The 25098-nt window shown below is 43.9% G+C and overlaps 1 protein-coding gene across 1 annotated transcript in view; it reads right to left on the reverse strand.

Annotated features, from left to right (window-relative positions):
• LOC137431172 (uncharacterized) overlaps positions 1-25098 on the reverse strand; it is a gene marked incomplete in the record, with an annotated part of 229080 nt that overhangs the window by 71325 nt on the left and 132657 nt on the right. Inside the window, 1 exon segment of the mRNA XM_078781587.1 lies at positions 2108-2794. Within this exon segment, the coding sequence (XP_078637713.1) occupies positions 2108-2794 (687 nt within the window).

Below are 25098 nucleotides of genomic sequence, written 5' to 3' on the forward strand. Positions count from 1 at the left end.
ATAACCGAAATGCGAAAACTAAAATGCAGCGCTATACTACGACAGAGATACTGTACGTGCACGGCAAGATAACCACGTGACCGGGTGGCGAAAGCTCGTAACTCGGATCTCGGCTCGCATCTCAAAGCAATAAACTGCCAGAGTGACGGCTCGTATCTCGAAAAACTCGTAAGTTGGGGCACTCGTAAGTCGAGGTTCCACTGTATATATATATATATATATATATATATATATGCAAGTGCTTTACATACAAAATGCAGGCCGATGGAAGAGAAAGATGCTCTAGAGGGTAAAAAGGCAATGCACTGATGGGGCAGTGAGTCAACAGCCAAATGTAGCTAGCAAGTGAATGAATGAACAGGATAAAGAGGAGAGATCCGAATAATCCCTTCATATTATCGAGTGCCTGATTCAAGTACGAGAGAGAGAGAGACAGAGACAGAGACAGAGTCAGAGACAGAGAGAGAGAGAGAGAGAGAGAGAGAGAGAGAGAGAGAGAGAGAGAGAAAAGGACACACAATGACCTGAAAATAAATGGATTAGGTTGGGATAATATGGATGGAAAATATCGCAGCTATGGATGTGGGATGGCATGAGATGGCAGTGCACTGCCAAATTGGGACCCACTGGATAACATGCACGTGCACGCAAGTACACCAATTACCCCGTGTGTAAACAGGTGAAACACCCAGATATTAGACCAATTTATGCAAACAGTTAATAATTTTCAATGTATTTCCTGGTGTTGGCTTAGCGGTTAGGGTGCCGGCTTGGGATCCTAGGATCCTGGGTTCGAATCCCGGTCGATCGCTGAATTAACGCCAGGGGGGTTGACTCAGCCTGTCATCCTTCCGAGGTCGGCAAAGTGAGTACCAGCTTGCTGGGATGAATGATCACGGTGTGTACCCCGATTTAGAATAGGTACACCGTATCCCTGCGCATCGTAAGAGCGTGACCATGGGTTGGTGTCAGGAAGGGCATCCGGCCATAAAAAACATTGCCTCAAACAGGGAACCATGATTGTCATGGAGCCCGCAAGGCTAACCCCCGCTCTAGCGGGGAAAATGGCCTTAAAACGATCATTCATTTCCCTCCCCTCCTCCATTGCCCTCCTAACTTTCTCACCGCATCTACCCCAATTCTCTCCATTCTATCCTTTGTGTCCTACATTTCCTTTTCTCAAATCTTATCTTATCTTATCCCTTCCTCACTTCCTTCTGTGTATGTAATATATATATACTATATAGTTCCGTTGAACTTGGGGCTGACTCAGAAGAAGACCTTTGTTGGTCGAAAGCTTGTCGACAATTAAAGATCGACGTCCTGAAGCTACGTCCGCGTCTTATTTACTCTAACGAATATATATATATATATATATATATATATATATATATATATATATATACATACATATATATATATATATATATATATATATATATATATATATATATATATATATATATATATATATATATATATATATATATATGTCAATGGCCCCCAAACCAATGGACACAGAAAAACAAATTTCAACCAACCAATCCAAGTGAAATTTCATTTCTACACTTATTTTTATATTTTTACCCTGCACACAAATCAAAAAACTGAGTGAAGCAATTGGTTCACTTTGTCTCTGCCTGGAGACGTCAGTTCATGATCGAGGACCAACTTCTTTTCAATTGGATGTTATATTTTGAACATGAATCGGAACCTGAATCGGAAAATGAACCTGCATTTCCGGCAGTACTTTGGCTCTGAATTTGGCAAATTGCACAAAACCTTGTCCCGATCATGCAGGCACAGAAAAGAGTAAGATAATTGTTTATACTCTGTCTGCCTATCTGGCAGTCAAACAAAATTGAAAATCATTTGAAATAGGAAACTTACTGTTTTTAGGAACGCCGAAGGACACAATCAACAGGCATAGGAATAACGAGCTTTAGACAAAATTGCAGCTCGTAGGAAATATTGATCATGCTCATTGACACAGATCTTGTACAGAAATGAGAACAGAACGAGGCAAAGGCTACCACTTGAACCCATGACCAGCCCCTTTCCACAGCAAATTTTCATATAATGCACATTCCATTTTGGCCATTCTCACCTGTATAGTTGGAGACATGGCTGTACTTCTCACTCCTTGGACATTCTCAACTATCGGTCCGCCCTGCAAAGGCCAAAGAGGGTTGCAATGCCCCCCGGCAGCATCCATGGGTCTTTGGGACACAGGGGATGCCCAGCTGCCAGTTGGAACATGGTGTTCACCAGCAGAATGCCCTGGCAGATGAGCGATTGATGGAACACCTTGTTGCATCTTCCACTGACGAGCTTGAGTCCCCAACGTTGGCTGTACCTGACGGTGTCCCTGCATCCGTGGAGCATATTGGCAGGTCAACCGACCTTGCTGCTGTCCATGCTGCAAGCCTTGTGGATGATTAGTGTGTTGCTTATTTCTTCGGTTTCGTGATGTCGTGCCCTGCTCCGGTTTGAAACTCATCTGCACGGGGGCACCTTGAAAGAATGGCGGAATGGTTGCATTAGGCCAGTTTGCCCAGGTTACCATCTGATTGTAACCTGCATTCTGTCCGAGTTTCTGCAGTTGCACATGATGCCCTGGTTCACCTTGCACAGGCTCTATCTGTTTGCAAAAGGTGGCTGGATTTGAACAGGTGACAAAATTGTTGAATGATCTGGCATGAGAGAAACCAACTCCTTGTTGGTCATGAATGTCTGTTCGAACCTCTTTGCTCAAAACGCAGTTTGCCTTTCCTTGTCCCAGATCTTCAGTTTCCTAATGTGACATGGGTGGTTTAGAGCACAGCATATGATAGACAGGTTAACCATGGCATGCAAATGCAGTGCACTTGCTTTTGTACAAGCATGTCAAAAATAACAAGCGTTACACGCCTAGGTCCCCCATCGGTGAAGTGATGCGAGTTGACAAAGTGGAAGACGCAAGGCGGCCATCTTGGATTTTGACGTGGCGACCCAATTTTCAATAGCATTCTTCCTTATGCGTAGATACACCCACACACACCAGATTAGAAGTTAGTAGTTCGTTTATTTTTCAAGATATTTCGCTCACAAGGTTTTTTGTATACTGAATCAAGGCTCGTGAAAGAGCTAACATTTATTCCACAAACAAATCAACCAGACAAACAAAACATACAAAAAGAGGGAGCGGAAGATAAGATGGGGAGAGGAGGGGAAGCACACAAACACAACACCTGAGAGCAGGGAGAAGCGCGGGAGGGAGAGGGCCTGGGGGGAAGAGGGCCTGGGGGGAAGGTTCAAACATATATTTGGTGGCGGTCATCTTGGATTTTGACGTGGCGACCCAATTTTCAATAGCATTCTTCCTTATGCCTAGATACACCCACACACCGGCTTAGAAGTTAGTAGTTGATTTATTTTTCAAGATATTCTGCTCACAAGGTTCAGACATTTACTTTTCAAGATATCGCGCTCACAAGGTTTAGATATGGTGACAGCCATCTTGGATTTTGACGTGGCGACCTAATTTTCAATAGGGTTCTTCCATATGCCGAGTTGCACCCACACACCAAATTAGAATTCGGTCCTTTGCTTACTTTTATAAAGATATTGCAGTGCACGTACGAAGGCACACACATGCACGGACGCACACACGGACGGAGGGGAAAACCATAGTCCCCCTTTCGCTCCGCGGTGCGACGGGGGACAAAAACATATGATGATGATATCTCTGGGTCCCCTGCACAAATGTAAGGGGTGATCTTAAAATAAAATGTAAAGACACAATCTGTACTTAGTTAATTTTACAATGATTACAGTGAATAATATCCATTCTTGGAAATATGTCTACTTTGCAGGACAAGGAAATTCAAACCAAGTTTTTCCAACTTGTAGCGTCAATGCCTCATTTGTCATTTCATACATTCCATGGTGGTGTCATGGGAATTTTAAAATAAAAGAAAACTAGAACGTCACTCTTCGACGTCAGGACGTCAACCGATAAGCCTCCTCACATATTATTACATCATTATTCATACTTGTACCAAGTTTGATTTCAATCCATTCAGCAGCTCTCAAGTTATCACATTTTTACCTGGCATGACCTCTGATCTTTGACCTCTTGTTGGCATAACCTGAAATAAGTTTTTTGTTTTTTTTCCCCCTTTGTTCATCTTTGAATCACATATACTTATACCAAGCTTGTTCAAAATCCCATTACTTGTTCACAAGTTGGTGCAGCAACATTTTTTTACTTAACATGACTTCTGACCTTTGACCTCTTGACTCCAAAATCTAATCAGTTCATCTTTGCATCATATATACTGTTGCGGATCTCGAACGTCGGCTCTCCCCTTATCAAGGGGGGGTTAATCCCCTTGTTCTTTTATCTTGCCGACGCGAGTCCTGGAAGTTATAACGTCCTTCCCGGCGCGGCGTTAGGTAGGGTTTGTTAGGCCTTGGGGTTCACTACTACCTAATTACTAACGCCGACCGGAAACGAGGGAATAACTCCCGCTCGAACCACGGATATGATGGGAAATGCCGAGCGGATAGCAATCCGCGATCCGAGCTGTTAACAAATGACTAAACCCGATTATGGCGGTTTCGATTGTGCCACGTTTACCCAATGGAGAAAAGACTGATGCGATCGGATGGAGAGGAAACCCAGAAAATAGGAAGAACAGATTGGTTTATTAATTATGTACAAGGAAAGAAGAGGAAACGAAAGAAATGTACAGGATAGGAAGAGGAAGAAGAAGCACACAGGGCAGCCTTAAACAGTCTTATTCTTAATACCCCAGGACAAACGGGCTCGTCTCACATACACATTCACACGGGGATTGTAGATGGTAGATGGTCACCAGCGCTTCCAGGCTCTAGCCCGGCTCGGGTCCAGGCTCCGGTGCAGGCTCCGGTACAACGGACGAAACCAGGCAGGCAGCTTCGCGTGTAGTGGAACGCGAACGGACAATTATATAACGGGGGGAAGGCTGGTGTCCTAGCGGCGTATGTAATAAGTGCACGCTCGTGCCAAACGCCCCCTCTCTCCAATGTCCTGCTTTCGCACAAGGTTCCAACCAGAGTCCTTTCACAAGCGCGCTCTTCTAGTCAGTCCTTCAAATCACAGTAGTCCTCCAAGTCCTTTCACATGTATGCTCTCCCAATAGTCCTTCTCAAATGCCAACCTTCCACTCGAGTGCTTCGCGAGAGTCCTATGAAAGGGCTTTGCGTTCGCGCTTTTATAAGTCAAGCAGCGATCGCTCCACGAGCCCAAAAGCCACGCCTATCAGGCGATCCTACCTCAGCCCTGGTTGGCTGGGCATCGCTTACCGGCCAAGCCCTGATGGTGGGTTGACGTGGCCACACCTTCTCCCTGGCGTTCCGCCCCCTTTTTCCGGGCCTCACCTCGTGGCTTATGGCGGTGTTGGGCGGAAGCCCAGCGAGGTTGCGAACGCTGCTGGCAAGGCGCGTAACAATTGGGAGGGCCACGGGGCACAGACAGCAGGGCGCGCCTAATGGCGTCGCTTGGAGAGGGAAGCTGGCAAAATGAATGGAATGGGGCCTACTTCTTATTTGATTGACACAACGCAGATTTAACTATTGGAAACAGGGCCTTATCTATACACATACTAATGAAATAACTGAAGTCCTATGGTGGCCTACGTGTTGCTTGTGGCCTACCTATGGGGTGCAACCTTTAACCCTTTCATGATGTCATATTTACAAAAGTGTGGGTTCTCAAAACCGCAACAATACTTATACCAGGTTTGGTGATAATCCCATGACTGGTTCACAAGTTAGCTCGGCAGCATAATCTTTACCTGACCGGACGTTTTTTTTTTTTTGTATACGAGATCGAGGCTCATGTAAGAGCTAACATTAATCACAAAAAGACAAGCCGACATATAAAATGTATAATAAAGGGAGCGGGAGACAAGATGGGGGAGAGATAGAGAAGCACACAAGTACAACAGTAGAGAACAGGGACATCGGAAGATCTGTGGGAGGGGGAGGGGTTGGGGGGAGGAGGCCTGGGAAAGCGGGGGGGGGGGGGGGGGGGTGAGCGAGGTATAAAACACATGGACACTACTAGGACTTCCAGGAAAGAAGTTGGAATTTAAAAAAAGTGGATCTGGGGTGAATTAACAGGGGTAGAAAAAATCAAGGTTTTGGATGGGGGAAGATAAGAGATGGTGGTGAACAGCTGTTTTAAAAACCTGGAGGGAGGAGTGGGATTGAAGAGAGTGAGGGAGTTTGTTCCAGAGGCGGGAGAAAAGAGGAATGAAAGGGTGAAGGTGAGCAGAGATTTTTGATTTTGGCAGTTTAACCGAAAGAGGGTTGCTGGCAAATCTTGTGCGACCTGTAAGAATATTTGGGGGACAGAGCACAGACAGAGATGGGGGAGCTAGGCCGGAGCGGAGTCGGTAGAAGACAGAAAGACCACAAACCTGCCTGCGGTGAGTGAGTGAAAGGCCCTCGGAGTTAGCTTCATCGCGGGAGATACCAATGATCCTGAAAGCTTTGGTTTCAACAGCGTGAAGCCGATCTCGGTGTGAGGTAGGAGCACCAACCCAGAGGGGAGCGCAGTATTCCATTGGGCTGCGGATGAAAGCCTTGTATGTGGTGAGGAGCTCAGGTGTGCCAAGGAAGGACTTCGCACGACGGAGGATGCCCAGTCGGCGACTGGCTTTGGAGGTCAGCTTGGAAATGTGGTTTTCCCAGGAAAGATCATGGCAGATAGTGAGAGCCAAAATCTTGAGTGACAGAACTTCTTGGAGAGGATTGTTGAGAAAGTATATGGGAGGGTTGTCCAGTCAGTATTTTCAGAGAGACATAGTGAGAGGGTGAGATTTGTCAGGACTGAAAGGCATGTTCCACTTGTTTGACCAGTCTGTGATTTTGTCCAGGTCTGCAGAGAGTGAGGAGGCGGCAGACTGCCGATCTGAGGGATGGGGTATGGAGCAGCAGAGAGTGGAGTCATCAGCAAAGAGACAGAGAGAATTTTCCAGAGAGTCGGAGAAATCTTTGATGAAGACCAGAAAAAGCACAGGGCCCATAACACTGCCTTGGGAAACTCCAGCCTGAACAGGAAGGGGAGATGAGAGAAATCCATTCAGGGCCACACGTTGACTGTGACCAGAGAGGAAGTCCGCAAGCCATGCGTGGAGATTTTCATGGATACCATAGGAGGAGAGTTTGGTGAGCAGAGTGGGGTGCCAGACCGTATCGAAGACTCTTGACCCCAAAATCAAATATGTTCATCTTTGTATCATAATACATACCTGCACCAAGTTTGACTAAGATCACTTCAGCAGGTCTCAAGTTGTCGTGGTAACGAAAACCTATCACAGATGGACGGACGTATGGACATACAGCTGGACAGACTTAGTCGGGAGTACCCCTCTCACTTTATCGGAGCTCGGGCCAGGGTACGTGCTGGATGGATTATGTGCACCGGAGTAAGCCTAAAGTAAATTCTCATCGACTGGCCTTCGGTGGCCACTTCAGGCCAGTATTGGGGTTGGAATCAAAGGTAGAACTGGGTTTGGAACCTCTGCGTAGGCCCAGGAACTGTTAAATGTCGATTTTGGACTTTCGGTGACATCCACGTTCTCTGCAAAGAATCAATTTTATAGTAAGATTCACAACCTCCACTTCTCCACCACGAACATTTGCAGGAAGCTTTAAGAGAGGTTAAAAGGTTGCAGTTTAATTTGTCTATTCTCATCAGTTGGATCATCATCCTTTGTACATTAAATACCTGTACAACCTCACTAAAAGTGCTGTTCTATTAAAAGTGGCAACATTTTTGTTATTCCAAAAGCAACTACATTTCCAGCAAGTATGTTTGCAAATATACTCATGCTCTACCAATGTTTCTAATACGAGCTGACTGAAAAGCTGACAGAACAAAGATGAGCAGTTTGGATCGAAAGGCAAATTGAAAAGGGTGGCAATAACTTTGAAGTTTTAAAAAAGGAAATGCAAGTTATCTTAAGAAACTCCTATCCATTTAAAAAAAATTATTAATGGCAATCGCCCCAAACAAGGCATTAAGCCACTCAAAGTAAAAGGCTACAGGAAGGTTAGATAAAGTTAAAGCAAAACAAATAAAATACAATCCAAGACACAACCATAGAAGTACCAAAAACATTCACAAAAAAGTCTGGCGATAGAGGATGAAACTTCAAAGATGTGGGAAGTAGGAATTAATTTATCTCTTAAAGCTGCATTGATTATAGGATGATGGAAGCATGTTACAGGAAGTGATTTTCAAAGTGAGATAGCACATGGGAAAACAAAAATAGATGCCTCGCATTTCGTTCTACACTTTGGATCAGCCAAAGTGTGCGGATGTGAGGGGCGGCAACTATGCGTTTCAGGAGCTTATCAAGAAAGGATAAGGGTCAGGCTGGGGCTCCAGGCCAAATGTGGCAAGAGTACTCCATGAGGGGACATATAGTTAGTACAAAACATACAAGTACAAGACAGCATCAGGAGGTAAATACCTCTCCGATCGATAAAGACAACCAACTCACTTGAAAGCACTTTTGGCAATACCAGAAATGGACTTCTCCCAACTATGGTCAGGGGAGATGTCAAGACCAAGAAGACAAGGTTCAGATGATTTTGGGAAGGTTGAAGACATGATATGCACAGAAATGAAAGGCCTGTTTCTAAAGTGAGGCATGGACAACAATTTACTTTTCTTTGCGTTGAAGGTTTTTTTTTTTTTTTTTTTTTTTTTGTATACAAGATCGAGGCTCGTGAAAGAGCGAACATTAATCACACAGAAAGACAAACAGACACATAAAACAAATAACATCGGGAGCGGTAGACAAGATGGGGAGAGAGGGGGAAGGACACAAACACAACATTTGAGAGCAGGGACCGAGAGACATGGAGACATCGAGAGATCTGTGGGAGGGAGAGGGCTTTGGGGGGGAGGCATGTGAAGGGGGGGGGGGGGGTGGGTGGGCGAGGTATAAACATATGGACACTGCCAGGATTTCCAGGAAAGAAGTTGGAATTTCAAACAAGGTGGATCTGGGGTGAATTAGTGGGGGTAGAAAAGATCAAGGTTATGGATGGGGGAAGATAAGAGATGGTGGTGAACAGCTGTTTTAAGCAGCTGTTACCAGCCAATCATGGCCACATTTCAGCATTATTCTCTAAATCGTTGTCCATTCTCTAAATCAACCTCATTATGAGTAGTGTTGAGTGAGTCAGCAAATGCACAGTGAATGAAAGAGTCATCAACATGCATGGTGAGCTGAGACAATATTATCAGGACGATCATTGATATTGTTACTGATCGCGGTTTAGATGTTATGATGGGCCGAGCGGATGGTCCAACCGCGACCGAACAGTTATTCCCCGATTAGAACCCGATTCCACCCAAACGTTGGCCGGATCGCACCGCAGCTATTCAATAGGGAAAAGACAAAGGCGACACGGATGTGAAGAAGAAGAAGAAGAAGAAGACAAAAAGGTTGGAAATACTACTAAATTTATTCCTACTATTTACATGCTCAAAGTAACCAAGGAGAAGGAAAGATAATAAAATAATATACAGAAGAATCAGAGACACAGTGCAATTATTAACTTATACAAGCTTAATTAACCCAAGGACAGAACAAACAAAACAAACTCACGTACACAAGAAGGGTGGAAAGGCAGGAGGTGGATGGCTGGAGGGAGAGGAAGGTCCAAGGGGGTCCTGCAGCACAACCGGCGCGTTTAGCAGCCGCCGTTCCTTCACGGCCCTGCTCCAAACCGCCGTTCAGGCCCCAAGCTGCTGTTGTGGCTGCTGTGGACGTCGCGTGCTTTCCCAGGACTTGTCTGACTGTCTGGTCCAACCCTCAACTCTTTCTTGGTCCACTCACTCCTCACCACCGACTCCTCACCGCAACCAACGCAACCACTGACCACCACCACCGACTCCTCACCGGAACCAACGCAACCAACTGACCACCGACTCTACTGACTGACTCACTCCCTGACGACCAACTCTTCCTCACTTGCGCGCGCGCCTTTATAGCGCCTCTAGCGATCAAGCCGCCGGCCTTCAGGACACGCCCATCGGTGTGCTCACCTCGGCCCTGGTTGGTCATGCGACCCTCTGGCTCCGCCCTTGATGACGACGGGCGGGCACGCCTTTCTTCTCCGACCCGAGCGCTTGTTCAATGGTGGTTTTGGAGGGGAGGTAATTGGCAATCGAGGCTCGGCAATGACGAGAGGGGATGTGATTTGAAAGGGAGATTTTGGGGATGGGAATGAAAGGGGATCTATTCTCTTTCACTGGTGCAATGGAGTACTTCAATTAATGGGAGACACAGCCTTACCCTAAAACACAGAATAAGAGATAACTATCAAACAGGGGTATTCTATTATTTGGCTGACGTGTATGCTTGTGGACTAATTATGGGATGCCCTTTCACCTTTACACAGCTCCGGAGGTAGGGGGGCGCAGAATAACAATAATAATAATAATACAGCACACAATAAAAAAAATACAGTCCTCAGACGATCATTGATATATACAAGGAACAAAGTGGGGCCAAGGACAGAGCACTGTGAACACCAGAGCAAGTAAGAGAAAATTGACCCTCAAGTACCACCTTCATCTTGCGATTTGCAAGTTAAGCTGAAAGGATTGTATGCATCACTCCAGATACGCCATACGACTGAAGCTCATGTAGCAGACCTTTGTGCCACACCTTGTCAAAGGCCTACAATATATCCTAAGCAACTAATCTAGCTTGAAATAATCAGTAATTAATGGCAGCAAATCGTCAATGGAGCGACAATGGCAAACGCCATACAGGTAGTAAGTGAGAAGATCATTGTCCTCCGGGTGGCTGAGAGGTTGGTGATTGATGAGGTATTTGAACAGCTTACTTATTAAATACAGGAGCAGGCTGATGGAGCGATAGTTACTTGGCTCAGAATGCTCACCAGCACCCTTAAAACAAGCGTTACGCCTAGGTCCCCCGTCAGGGAAGTGATGTGAGTTGACAAAGTGGAACACGCAGAAAACATGCTATGATATGATATTTCGCTCACAAGGGTCAGACAAACATGGAGGCGGCCATCTTGGATTTTGACGTGGCGACCCAATTTTCAATAGCGTTCTTCCTCATGCCTAGATACACCACACACCAGAAGGTACTTCGCTTATTTTTCAAGATATTTCGCTCACAAGGTTCAGACATATATATGGTGGCGGCCGTCCTGGATTTTGACGTGGCGACCCACTTTACAATAGCGGTCTTCCTTATGCCGAGATACACCCACACACCAGATTAGAAGTTGGTACTTCGCTTATTTTTCGAGATATTCCGCTCACAAGGTTCAGACATATATATGGTGGCGGCCATCTTGGATTTTGACGTGGCGACCCAATTTTCAATAGCGTTCTTCCTTATGGCGAGATACACCCACACACCAGATTAGAAGTTGGTACTTCGCTTATTTTTCAAGCTATTTCGCTCACAAGGTTCAGACATATACATGGCGGCGGCCATCTTGGATTTTGACATGGCGACCCAATTTTCAATAGCGTTCTTCCTTATGCCGAGATACACCCACACACCAGATTAGAAGTTGGTACTTCACTTATTTTTCAAGATATTTCACTCACAAGGGTCAGACATATATATGGTGGCGGCCATCTTGGATTTTGACGTGGCGACCCAATTTTCAATAGCGTTCTTCCTTATGGCGAAATACACCCACACACCAAATTAGAAGTTGGTACTTCGCTTATTTTTCAAGATATTCATCTCACAAGTGTCGGACATACATCATGGTGGCCATCTTGGATTTTGACGTGGCGACCCAATTTTCAATAGCGTTCGTCCTTATGCCGAGATACACCCAAACACCAGATTAGAAGTTGGTACTTCGCTTATTTTTCAAATATTCATCTCACAAGGTTCAGACATACATGGCGGTGGCCATCTTGGATTTTGAGGTGGCGACCCAATAGATACACCCACACACCAGATTAGAAGTTGGTACTTCGCTTATTTTTCAAGATATTCAGGTTACAAGGTTCAGACATACATGGCATCAGACATACATGGCGGCGGCCATCTTGGATTTTGATGTGGCGACCCAATTTTAAACAGCGTTCTTCCTTGTGCCTAGATGCACCCACACACCAGATTAGAAGTTGGTACTTCGCTTATTTTTCGAGATATTTCGCTCACAAGGTTCAGACATACATGGCGGCGGCCATCTTGGCTTTTGACGTGGCGACCCGATTTTAAACAGCGTTCTTCCTTGTGCCTAGATACACCCACACACCAGATTAGAAGTTGGTACTTCGCGTATTTTTCAAGATATTCATCTCACAAGGTTCGGACATACATGGCGGCGGCCATCTTGGATTTTGACGTGGCGACCCAATTTTCAACAGCGTTCTTCCTTATGCCTAGATACACCCACACACCAGATTAGAAGTTGGTACTTCGCTTATTTTTCAAGATATTTCGCTCACAAGGGTCAGACATATATATGGTGGCGACCATCTTGGATTTTGACGTGGCGACCCAATTTTCAATAGCGTTCTTCGTTATGGCGAGATACACCCACACACCAAATTAGAAGTTGGTACTTCGCTTATTTTTCGAGATATTCATCTCACAAGGTTCGGACATACATCGTGGCGACCCAATTTTCAACAGCGTTCGTCCTTATGCCGAGATACACCCAAACACCAGATTAGAAGTTGGTACTTCGCTTATTTTTCAAGATATTCATCTCACATGGTTCAGACACACATGGCGGTGGCCATTTTGGATTTTGACGTGGCGACCCAATTTTCAATAGCGTTCTTCCTTATGCCTCGATACACCCACACACCAGATTAGAAGTTGGTACTTCGCTTATTTTTCAATATATGCAGGTTACAAGGTTCAGACATACATGGCATCAGACATAGATGGCGGCGGTCATCTTGGATTTTGACGTGGCGACCCAATTTTAAACAGCGTTCTTGCTTGTGCCTAGATACACCCACATACCAGATTAGAAGTTGGTACCTCGCTTATTTTTCAAGATATTTTGCTCACAAGGTTCAGACATATATATGGTGGCGGGCATCTTGGATTTTGACGTGGCGACCCAATTTTCAATAGCGTTCTTCCTTATGCCGAGATACACCCACACACCAAATTAGAAGTTGGTACTTTGCTTATTTTTCAAGATATTCATCTCACAATTTTCAAACATACATGGCGGCGGCCATCTTGGCTTTTGACGTGGCGACCCGATTTTAAACAGCGTTCTTCCTTGTGCCTATATACACCCACACACCAGATTAGACGTTGGTACTTCGCTTATTTTTCGAGATATTTCGCTCACAAGTTTCAGACATATATATGGTGGCGGCCATCTTGGATTTTGACGTGGCGACCCAATTTTCAATGGCGTTCGTCCTTATGCCGAGATACACCCACACACCAAATTAGAAGTTGGTACTTTGCTTATTTTTCAAGATATGCAGGTTACAAGGTTCAGACATACATGGCATCAGACATACATGGCGGCGGCCATCTTGGATTTTGACGTGGGTTGCACCCACACACCAAATTCGAATGCGGTCCTTCGCTTACGCACGCACGCACGCCCGCACGCACGGACGGACAGACGGAGGGGGAAGCCATAGTCCCCCTTTCGCTCCGCTGAGCGACGGGGGACAACAAGGACAGCAGAAGCCACTCTCCAGGATGAAGGAAACAACGAGTCAGCCACGCACAAGTTGTATAGCTTGGCAAGAATCGATGACAGTTCAGGGCAGCACGTTTTCAATTCAATCACGGGGATACCAGCAGAACTAGTCACTTTCAAGGCATCCAACGTATGAATAATTCTCACAACCTTCTCAGGAGTGATAAAGGGAAAAGGAACATCAGTCTGTTTGAGATGGAAAATCAGGAAGTGGTTATCCCTGATCATTAAGAGTAGAATTAGAAGCAAAGAGATCATCTGCAAAGAGATTAGCCTTATCCATAGGTGAACTAACAACCTCAGGTCTTTGAAAGAAAGGCGGTATAGAAAATGTAGTGCGGTTGAGTACACTGTTGGCAATCCACCAAAATTATTATTAACCCTCTGGCAAAATTACCCTCTGCCCCCTCTCCTTTCATTTCTCTCCCCTTTAGCCCCACCTCCCCACCCCCCTAATCCACCCGCAAAACAGTCCCCTTTATATTGGAAAGGATACTTGCTGCTGAGATTCTGAAAAGCACATTGTAGATCCTGGAGAAATTTGAACTTAAACAGGATAAACGTTCATCTTGCACGACTGATTGTGCTGCTGCGATGACTGGACATCAGAGGCAGGTTTAAATTCACTTCCGAAATGTCTTGGTCAGACCATCAATGCATTTCACTGCATCATACATAAGAAGAGTCTTTATTCCAAGTTGAAAAGCATTAATGAGTTGGAAGAACTTATGTCACATGGTGAAAGGTATCAATCCATTTCTGACCAGCACACTATGCTTTACTAGAAGAATTGAAACAAACTCTTCTGATGTTTCATATTTCAGCAATGTCAGATGAAAGAGTGCAGTATTGCAGTGATTTGTCAATCTGCTGTTACTAATAGGTGACGTTTTTAAGAAAGTAAAATAAATATTTAAAAAAAGGAACAGTGTGCGGGCTTTATTTGTGATAATAAATAAATTGTCACCAGTTTCATTCTTTATTGAAAATATTAAAGTGGCTTTTTATCTCCAGCAGTCCATTCCATTATGACGTTTCAAGGACACTAGATTTGGCAGAAGTTTTGGAAATTCATCGCGGCACTTTTAAAATGGAATGCATCTCAGTGAATGCTTCCCAAGAAAGCCATTTTTCCACTTCCACAGAGGTGATAAGCCAACGGAATTGGTGCAGAAAATCGCTTCATGTGCCGATTATTCTGCAGTCCACAGACATGCAGTTTTATATGAATGTTTGCTTCAAGTTACTTGTATAAGATGTCATTTTCTGAAGTGAATAGGCGGAAGACAAATAAGCAACAGAAATGCTGATATGAAAATGGAAGTTCTGCTGAGAATTGCAGTTTGCCAATCATTTGAATTTTTTTCAAAGTTCAGATTTCCCAGTTGACTCGTTTTTAAACTTTTGCTAAATTTTCTCTCAAAATTTCCACCTTCATTGTATTATTGCTTGAAAATCGTAAAATAATCACAAGTTTAATGTGTGTGTGTGTGTGTGTGTGTGTGTATACATATAATTATATATATATATATATATATATACATATATATATATATATATATATATACAGTGAAACCTTGACTTACGAGTTTAATTCGTTCTGTGACCGAGCTCGTAACTCAATTTGCTCGTTTCTCAAATTAAATTTCTCCATTAAAATGCAATGAAATGCTATTAATCCGTTCCAGCCCCCGAAAAACCACACCAATTTTTTTTTAAATATACAGTATATATAAAAATATCTCGCGCTTTATATTTCACCTGTATGCAGCATACAAGTTGGCAGGATGGCCTGGACTGGAGGTACGCACACTTGACTCTAAACTGTCCAGCCTGGGTTTGAATCCCGACCCAGCTATAACCTGTCATGTCGGTGTTTCACAGGCAGGGTGATTCATCAATGTGTGTACCGCTAAACTGGGCGCCCCGTTTGCGTCCCATTAGTTGTTGGATGTTAAGGATCTCACCGTGTCTTCCACAAAGAGAAGGCGAGCTATCGCCGGCACTCTGAACAAGTTGTGGCCTGGCATGCTCTTCTCCTCTGCCGTTATATACGTCCTCCTCGGCATCTTTTTCCAGAAGAGCCCTGTCTCGTCACAGTTGAAGATTTGCTGGGGGATGTATCGTTCGGCTTCTATCAGTTCGGCAAAAGTTATAATAAAATCTTCAGCTGCCTTCACATCCGAGCTTGCTGCCACACCATGCCTGACGACGGAGTGAATGCCGGTCCTCTTCTTAAAATTATCAAACCATCCCCAACTGGCTTTGAATGACTCTTCCGATGCCTCGTCCGTTGATGTTCCCGCCGTCTGCTGCACCAAATCCCCGTAAATGTCTCGGGCCTTCTCACACATGATGCTCTCGGTCACGGTATCTCCTGCGAGCTGCTTCTCCGTCAACCACACAAACAACAACTTCTCCATCTCTTCATGGATAGAGGTCCGGAGCTTTGAAATAATTGCTTGGCTTGGCTTGGCTTGGCTTGGAAATAATAACGCTTGGCTGGCGTTATAGCCTTTATCGACTCCTTCCGCTTCAAAATCGTACATATCGTAGAAGTACTACGATCGTACTGCCTCGCCAAGTCGACAACACGCACACCTCGCTCATGTTTTTCGACGATTGCGTGTTTTATATCCAAGCACATCATCCTCTTCTTCTTAGCACTGCCCTTGGCACTCAATTTCTTAGGACCCATGGTTAAAACTAAGAAATTTTCCAAAATAACCAAAATGCGAAAACAAAGCAGCAGCGATATACGGCAGAGATGCTTGCACGGCAAGATAACCACATGACCGGAACCCACCTGGTGGCGGGTGGCGTAAGCTCGTAACTCAGATCTCGTCTCGCATCTCAAAACAAAAAACCGCCCGAGCGACGGCTCGTATCTCGGAAAACTCGTAAGTTGGTGCACTCGTAAGTCAAGGTTTCACTGTATATATATATAATATATATATATATATATATATATATATATATATATTATATATATATATATATATATAAATATATATATATATATATAAATATATATATACATATATAAATATACATATATAAATACATATATACATATATAAATATATATATACATATATAAATACATATATACATATATAAATATATATATACATATATAAATATATATATACATATATAAATATATATATACAAATAAATCTATATATATAAAACACAGTGTGTGTGTGTGTGTGTGTGTGTGTGTGTGTGTGTGTGTGTGTGTGTGTGTAATGTTACCGATAGACTCCTAAACGGAGAGGCTTACGTGCTTGATATTTGACATAGACATGGCCATTGAGCATGGGACGAACATGGTCGAACTCAAAATATTTGACGATCCATATTTTTTATTCATATTTACCTCAGCGCATTTCAGCGCACGGAATCAACGGAATCAGAGCAGGTGGGCGCTGATTCGCTCAGAGCGATCACGTGATGACGCGATGACGCTATGACGCGATGAACGATATGACACTATGAACGCTATGACGCTATGACAAAAAAAATCGCTATGACGCTATGAAACGCTATGAACGCTATGACGCTACGACGCTATGAACGATATGAACGCGATGACAAAAAACCGCTATGACGCTATGAACGCTATGAAAAAAAAATCGCTCGCTTTGCCAAGGGGCTCACTCCCCCCCCCCCCCCCCCGTTCCCCTCCCCTCCCCCTCCCCTCCCCCGCCCGGCAATGCCGGGTACTTCTGCTAGTATATATATATATATATATATATATATATACAGTGAAACCTTGACTTACGAGTGCACCAACTTACGAGTTTTCCAAGATACGAGCCGTCGCTCGGGCGGTTTTTTGCTTTGAGATGCGAGCCGAGATCTGAGTTACGAGCTTACGCCGCCCGCCACTAGGTGGCCCAACGAGCGTTCCGGTCACGTGGTTATCTTGCCGTGCAAGCATCTCTGCCGTATATCGCTGCTGCTTTGTTTTCGCATGTTGGTTATTTTGGAAAATTTCTTAGTTTTAACCATGGGTCCGAAGAAATTGAGTGCCAAGGGCAGTACTGAGAATAAGAAGAGGATGATGTGCTTGGATATAAAACACGCAATCGTCGAAAAACATGAGCGAGGTGTGCGTGTTGTCGACTTGGCGAGGCAGTACGATCGTAGCAGTACGATCGAAACATTTTGAAAGGGAGGAAGAAACAAACCTCGTTGGACAGGTTTTTATTGAAACGCCCTGCAAGTGAAAGCGAGGAAAGTGTGGCGAAAAAGGCAAAAGTCATCTCCTCCACCTCCGCCAGCATCTTCGTCTGATCTTCAAGGTAAATACACTTAATAAAACCAGTTTATTTCTTTCCATTGTGGCGGACACGGAAGCTCACTGGCGTGGTGACATCATTCCGCGCACCAAGTGGGCGGCGGCCACGCCGAGGGGTAGGCGTGGCCTCAGGATATACACCGGGCGCGCAGCCCGGAGCGCGCCAGTGTTACAGTGAGCTCTTGAATAAAGACTCTTACAAATTACCGCGTTGTCCGCTTCCTCCTTGTTTACAAGCAGCGCGCGTAACGCCGCTTATTATGAACAGTATATACAAGGTCGTGCTTGTTTATACATTATTTGTTATTTATAAAGTACATTTTTCTTATTTAAAAACACGTAACAAAAAAAATTGGTGTGGTTTTGGGGGGGCTGGAACGGATTAATAGCATTTCAATGCATTTTAATGGGGAAATTTAATTTGAGAAACGAGCAAATTGAGTTACGAGCTCGGTCACAGAACGAATTAAACTCGTAAGTCAAGGTTTCACTGTATATATATACAGTGAAACCTTGACTTACGAGTGCACCAACTTACGAGTTTTCCGAGATACGAGCCGTCGCTCGGGCGGTTTTTTGTTTTGAGATGCGAGCCGAGATCTGAGTTACGAGCTTACGCCACCCGCCACCAGGTGGGTTCCGGTCACGTGGTTATCTTGCCGTGCAAGCATCTCTGCCGTATATCGCTGCTGCTTTGTTTTCGCATTTTGGTTATTTTGGAAAATTTCTTAGTTTTAACCATGGGTCCTAAGAAATTGAGTGCCAAGGGCAGTACTGAGAAGAAGAAGAGGATGATGTGCTTGGATATAAAACACGCAATCGTCGAAAAACATGAGCGAGGTGTGCGTGTTGTCGACTTGGCGAGGCAGTACGATCGTAGTACTTCTACGATATGTACGATTTTGAAGCAGAAGGAGTCGATAAATGCTATAACGCCAGCCAAGGGCGTTAAGATTATTTTAAAGCTCCGGACCTCTATCCATGAAGAGATGGAGAATTTTCGAAACATTTTGAAAGGGAGGAAGAAACAAACCTCGTTGGACAGGTTTTTATTGAAACGCCCTGCAAGTGAAAGCGAGGAAAGTGTGGCGAAAAGGGCAAAAGTTATCTCCTCCACCTCCGCCAGCATCTTCGTCTGATCTTCAAGGTAAATACACTGTAGCGCGATGCTGCGCGCGCTAATGCTTACGCAAGGAGCAAGCGTACAACGCGGTTCATACAAGTCTTTATTCAAACTGCAGCACTAAGCTGCTCAAGGCTGCGCGCCCCGTCTATATCCTGAGGCCACGCCTCTCTCCCCGGCGTGGCCCACCCCCACTTGGTGTGCGGGGTGATGTCACCACGTCAGTGCTTTCGTGTCCGCCACAACACTTAATAAAACCAGTTTATTTCTTTACATTGAAGGAGTATGGACTCCAGCAGAATACGGATAAAAGGATGGCAAGGCACAAACTCGTCCGAGAAGATGTTTATTCGTAAAACCAACTCGGGAACACTAAAAAGCCCGTTTATCGGGCTGCCTTATAGTTATAAAGCAAAACCAAAAACCCAAACCGAAACCGAAAGCCACGCCTCTCAAGCGAGGCGTGCTTCGGTGGTCACGTGATCCACAGGTGTAGCTCATTATACCCGCACGTGCAGGACGCTTTGGCGGTCACGTGACCAGCCACTCTGGCGCCGGGGATCCCCGCCGGTGACGTCACCGGCTGGAGCAAGGAGATTCTGATGCCGGTCTTGCTTGGGGGACCCATGGGTCGCTACAACATTCTCTTTTATTATGAACAGTATATACGAGGTCGTGCTTGTTTATACATTATTTGTTATTTATAAAGTACATTTTTCTTATTTAAAAACACGTAACAAAAAAAATTGGTGTGGTTTTTTGGGGGCTGGAACGGATTAATAGCATTTCAATGCCTTTTAATGGGAAAATTTAATTTGAGAAACGAGCAAATTGAGTTACGAGCTCGGTCACAGAACGAATTAAACTCGTAAGTCAAGGTTTCACTGTATATATATATACTGTATATATATATATATATATATATATATATATATATATATATATATATATATATATATATATATATATATATATATATATATATATATATATATATATATATATATATATATACATACATACATACACATCAGTCACGATGCGATTTCATACCATCAGTGGTGAACCGCCATTAAGGTATCCCATCCAGCTAATGGGATACCTTAATGGATGCTAGCTGGATGGGATACCTTAATGGCGGTTCACCACTGATGGTATGAAATCGCATAGTGACTGGTATATAACCGAAAGGTTTTCAGTCATAAGTGTATGCAGTACTCACTGCGTTGCCCTGATGAGCCCCAAAAAGGGTGAAACTAGGTCGGTAACTGTGAGTTTTACATACACTTATGACAGTATCTGAACTAAGATCAAAATTCTGCTCCGTCAGAGGGTTCTCTTGAGAGCTTGACAGGCAGAGCGTATGTACATGGCAGTGACGTCATTACTTGCGCTCATTGAAAGCTGGAGAACTGAACATATATTTGGATATATATATATTTATATATATATATATATGTATATATATATATATATATATATATATATATATATATATATATATATATATCTATATATATCTATATATATCTATATATATCTATCTATATATATATATATATATATATATATATATATATATATATATATATATATATATATATATATATATATATATATATATATATATATATATATATATATATATATATATATATATATATATGTATATATGATATATGGTTTAATAGGTTTATATACGTGACATATACGTGACGTGACGATACTCCGTTTATATACGTGACGATACTCCATGACAAACAGCATTGTTTAATACAGGTTTAATATATATATATATATATATATATACAGTCATCCCCTCGCTATATCGCGCTTCACTTTTCGCGGCTTCGGTACATCGCGGGTTTTTCTCGCTGGTATATGTAAAATTATATATCGGATTTTTCATTATATCGCGGGATTCTGCGGCCTATAGGTATTTTTATTTTTTTAGATTTTAATTATTTTTGCGGTAAAATAAGCATTTTCTAGCCTAAAAAATTAATAATAATATAGATTAAAATATAACACATTAATTAAAACCTATATTAAAAGAATATTACAGTAAATCGAAAGAAAATACGCATTATAAATGAGTAGACAAAGAATCGCGCATTTTGAAAGTCCCGTATTCTGGGGGTAATTAACTTGTCCATGATTCTGGGGGTAATTAACCCATCCGTTAGGAGGGTTCTTGGACGGTTCTTCGCTACTTTAAGTAATTTGCAAGGTTGATGCCAAACTGTGTCCTGCAGTTTAATGATCAATATGGTTTTAAGAGTCATCATACTTTGGGTAACCTCTAATTTACAATAACTTATGTTTACAACTTAGAGACACATGATCATGATGACGATTTCGATGATGTTGTCTAAAGCTGCAATTAAATTAAATCGCTGAGTAACATGAATGACCGAGGTTGTGAAGGATGGGATTTTTCGGTCATTACCTTTTGATACAGATGAGATATCTGCTTCATCACTGCATCAGATCAGAAATAACCACCCTCCTCACCTCCTCTCCACCCCCCACTGCTTCCTACAAATTAACCATCAGGAAGCTGCTGCATATGCAAGAGGAAGCTAATGCATTTCTTATTAATTTTCAAAATTAATCATCATCTCTATTTTGAATAGCTCATGAAGACTTCTTTATGCTTAGGGCTCAGGTTTGATTAAAGGCACTTTTGTCAATTATTGCCTTTTGCTTTCAAAAACACAATTTGCATCAATGTAAATACTTTGTTGTACTGTACTTGTGTAGTTCCATGATCATATGTGTATGTTTGTTTGTTAATTAATTGCAATTATAAAAGAACTTGCATCAATGTACTGTACAGCTATATATACACGTACAAATATTTTTCTAATACGTAAGGACTAAGGATGGGTCTCAAAAGTGTGTTTAAGAGTGTAGAAAGGGTTCATAAGAGCGTGGGAAAGGTTTATAAGAGTATGGGAAGGGTTTTTAAAGTCTTAAAATATATAAAAATAATAAAATTAATATATGGTTTCTACTTCGCGGATTTTCACCTATCACGGGGGGTTCTGGAACGTAACCCCCGCGATAAACGAGGGATCACTGTATATATCAATTATATATATTTGTGCAGCATCTGTCCTGTCCTGTGTTGTCACTGAACTACTTTCTCAAACTTTTGTGAAATCGTACCAAACTTCTGGAATGCACATATCTCTCCCGTCGGTATGTCCTAAGGGTATTTCTTTTGAAAAATCTTCCAATTATTATTTTTTGGGGGGGAATTTTTTGGGGAAATTTTTTTTTCAACTTCAATTGTATCGACGCTTGGTGAGGCGAGCGTAGCGAGCCGAGCCAAGCTAGTATATATATATATATATATGATCAAGGCACCTCCTAGCTTTAATGGTGAGCACCAGCCACGAATTATGTCTCACACGATAAATACCGCATAACCCGCAAGGAACCAACAGCCTGTCTGCCACCCAGACCATCGTTCCCACCAGTGCAAACCAAAACCAGGGGGTGCGGTGCGATCGGCGGGGATAATAATATCAACGAACATAACAGCGTGACGAGCGCTGTCCCGATCTTCTGTGGACCGAAGTCCTAGACCAAAGCGTCACCTCCGACCCAAAGGGTCTTCTGGAGACCTCAGCCCAGCCACTCTGTCAACAGACAGAGATTTATTCATTGGTCCCCATTGGCTAAACATCAAGCAGAGCCGCCAATCCAGATTTCGGGCTTATTGACCCTCGTCAGGACGGCATACTGCAAAAAATCTAACCAATGAGGACCAAAATCGTCTATTAAGATGATCAAGGCACCTCCTAGCTTTAATGGTGAGCACCAGCCACGAATTATGTCTCACACGATAAATACCGCATAACCCGCAAGGAACCAACAGCCTGTCTGCCACCCAGACCATCATTCCCACCAGTGCAAACCAAAACCAGGGGGTGCGGTGCGATCGGCGGGGATAATAATCAACGAACATAACAGCGTGACGAGCGCTGTCCCGATCTCCTGTGGACCGAAGTCCTAGACCAAAGCGTCACCTCCGACCCAAAGGGTCTTCTGGAGGCCTCAGCCCAGCCACTCTGTCAACAGACAGAGATTTATTCATTGGTCCCCATTGGCTAAACATCAAGCAGAGCCGCCAATCCAGATGTCGGGCTTATTGACCCTCGTCAGGACGGCATACTGCAAAAAATCTAACCAATGAGGACCAAAATCGTCTATTAAGATGATCAAGGCACCTCCTAGCTTTAATGGTGAGCACCAGCCACGAATTATGTCTCACACGATAAATACTGCATAACCCGCAAGGAACCAACAGCCTGTCTGCCACCCAGACCATCGTTCCCACCAGTGCAAACCAAAACCAGGGGGTGCGGTGCGATCGGCGGGGATAATAATCAATGAACATAACAGCGTGACGAGCGCTGTCCCGATCTCCTGTGGACCGAAGTCCTAGACCAAAGCGTCACCTCCGACCCAAAGGGTCTTCTGGAGGCCTCAGCCCAGCTCTGTCTGTTGAATAAATCTCTGTCTGTTGACAGAGTGGCTGGGCTGAGGCCTCCAGAAGAAATGATATCGAACTCAATTCACGGACAGTACTGTATTAAACTTCTGTACGTTTTCCAGAAGTATCTCTTTATTTTGCACATTAGCCAAAAAAAATTTCAACAAAAACAAAAGCTAAATTATGACTGGGATTACAGACAGTAAAATTACAGTTCAGTACTTCGTGTAACCCCCACGAGCATTCAGGAGAGCACGTACACGTCGAGGCATGCTGTTCACGAGATTTGCCAAGGTTTGGACAGGAATCGCTTGCCATGCAGTGACAATAGTCTGCTGCAATTCACGCACAGAGGTAGGCTGCTGGTCCAAGTTGTCGATTTGACGCGTTAATTCTGCCCACAAGTTCTCTATCGGATTCATATCCGGGGACATGGCAGGCCACTCCATATGCTCTACACCGCGGTCAGCAAGAAAGTGTTGGATCATGCGAGCACGATGAGGCCGTGCATTGTCATCTTGGAAGACAAAGTTTCCTCGAAAGGCTGCACGAGCAAATGGAAGTAATGTTTCTTCCAGAATGACCCTGTACTTGAACTGGTTCAGGTTTCCATTCAGAACAACCAGGTCAGTTTTGCCCCTTGCATGAAAAGCAGCCCAAACGGTCACCCCACCACCTCCAGCTTGGACTCTTGGCACTATACAATCTTCGTTGTGGGCTTCATGCACTTGTCTGCGCACTTGGGCGCGGCCATCTTGACGATAGACCAGAAATCTAGACTCGTTACTGAAGGTCACGTGATTCCAGTGTCCTGGCTGCCATTGACGGTGCTCTCTGGCCCACTGCAATCGGCGCTGGCTGTGTTGTCTGGTCAGGCGTGGCTTTCTCAGGGGACGCCTGGCACGATAGCCTGCTTGAACCAGTCGTTGGTTGACTAGCCTTCTGGATGCAGGCACATTTGGCAGTTGCTGCCACTAAGCCCTAAGCCGATTAGCTGACTTGGTACAGCCATTGCAGACTAACCGGTGCAGCTGGCGATCATCTCTCCTTGTGGTTCTGCGTGGACGTCCTGGCCTCGGTATTGGAGTAGGGACACCCCTCTGAGCATTTCGTTTCAGGATCTTTGACACCTGACCTTGAGTGATGCCATACTGCCGAGCAATAGCACGTTGTTTCATGCCAGAATTTCGTAAAGCCACCACTCCATGACAAACAGCATTGTCAAGTTGACGGACCATCTCCAGAGGAAGCGGCAATAACTTTTGTAGACGTGCAGCAGTTGTTTTCCACTAATACAGAACGCAACAACCCTTATATACCCGATTGTGAAGCCAATCGTCAAATGTACCTGTCCTTACATTTTGTCACGCCACCTGTGATATAATCCTGTTATTGACTTCTTGCTGCGAAAGACAATCAGTGACATGGTTC

This window comes from Myxine glutinosa, chromosome 7, assembly GCF_964187855.1.
Source record: "Myxine glutinosa chromosome 7, kmMyxGlut1.1, whole genome shotgun sequence".
Classification (NCBI taxonomy): Eukaryota; Metazoa; Chordata; class Myxini; order Myxiniformes; family Myxinidae; genus Myxine; species Myxine glutinosa.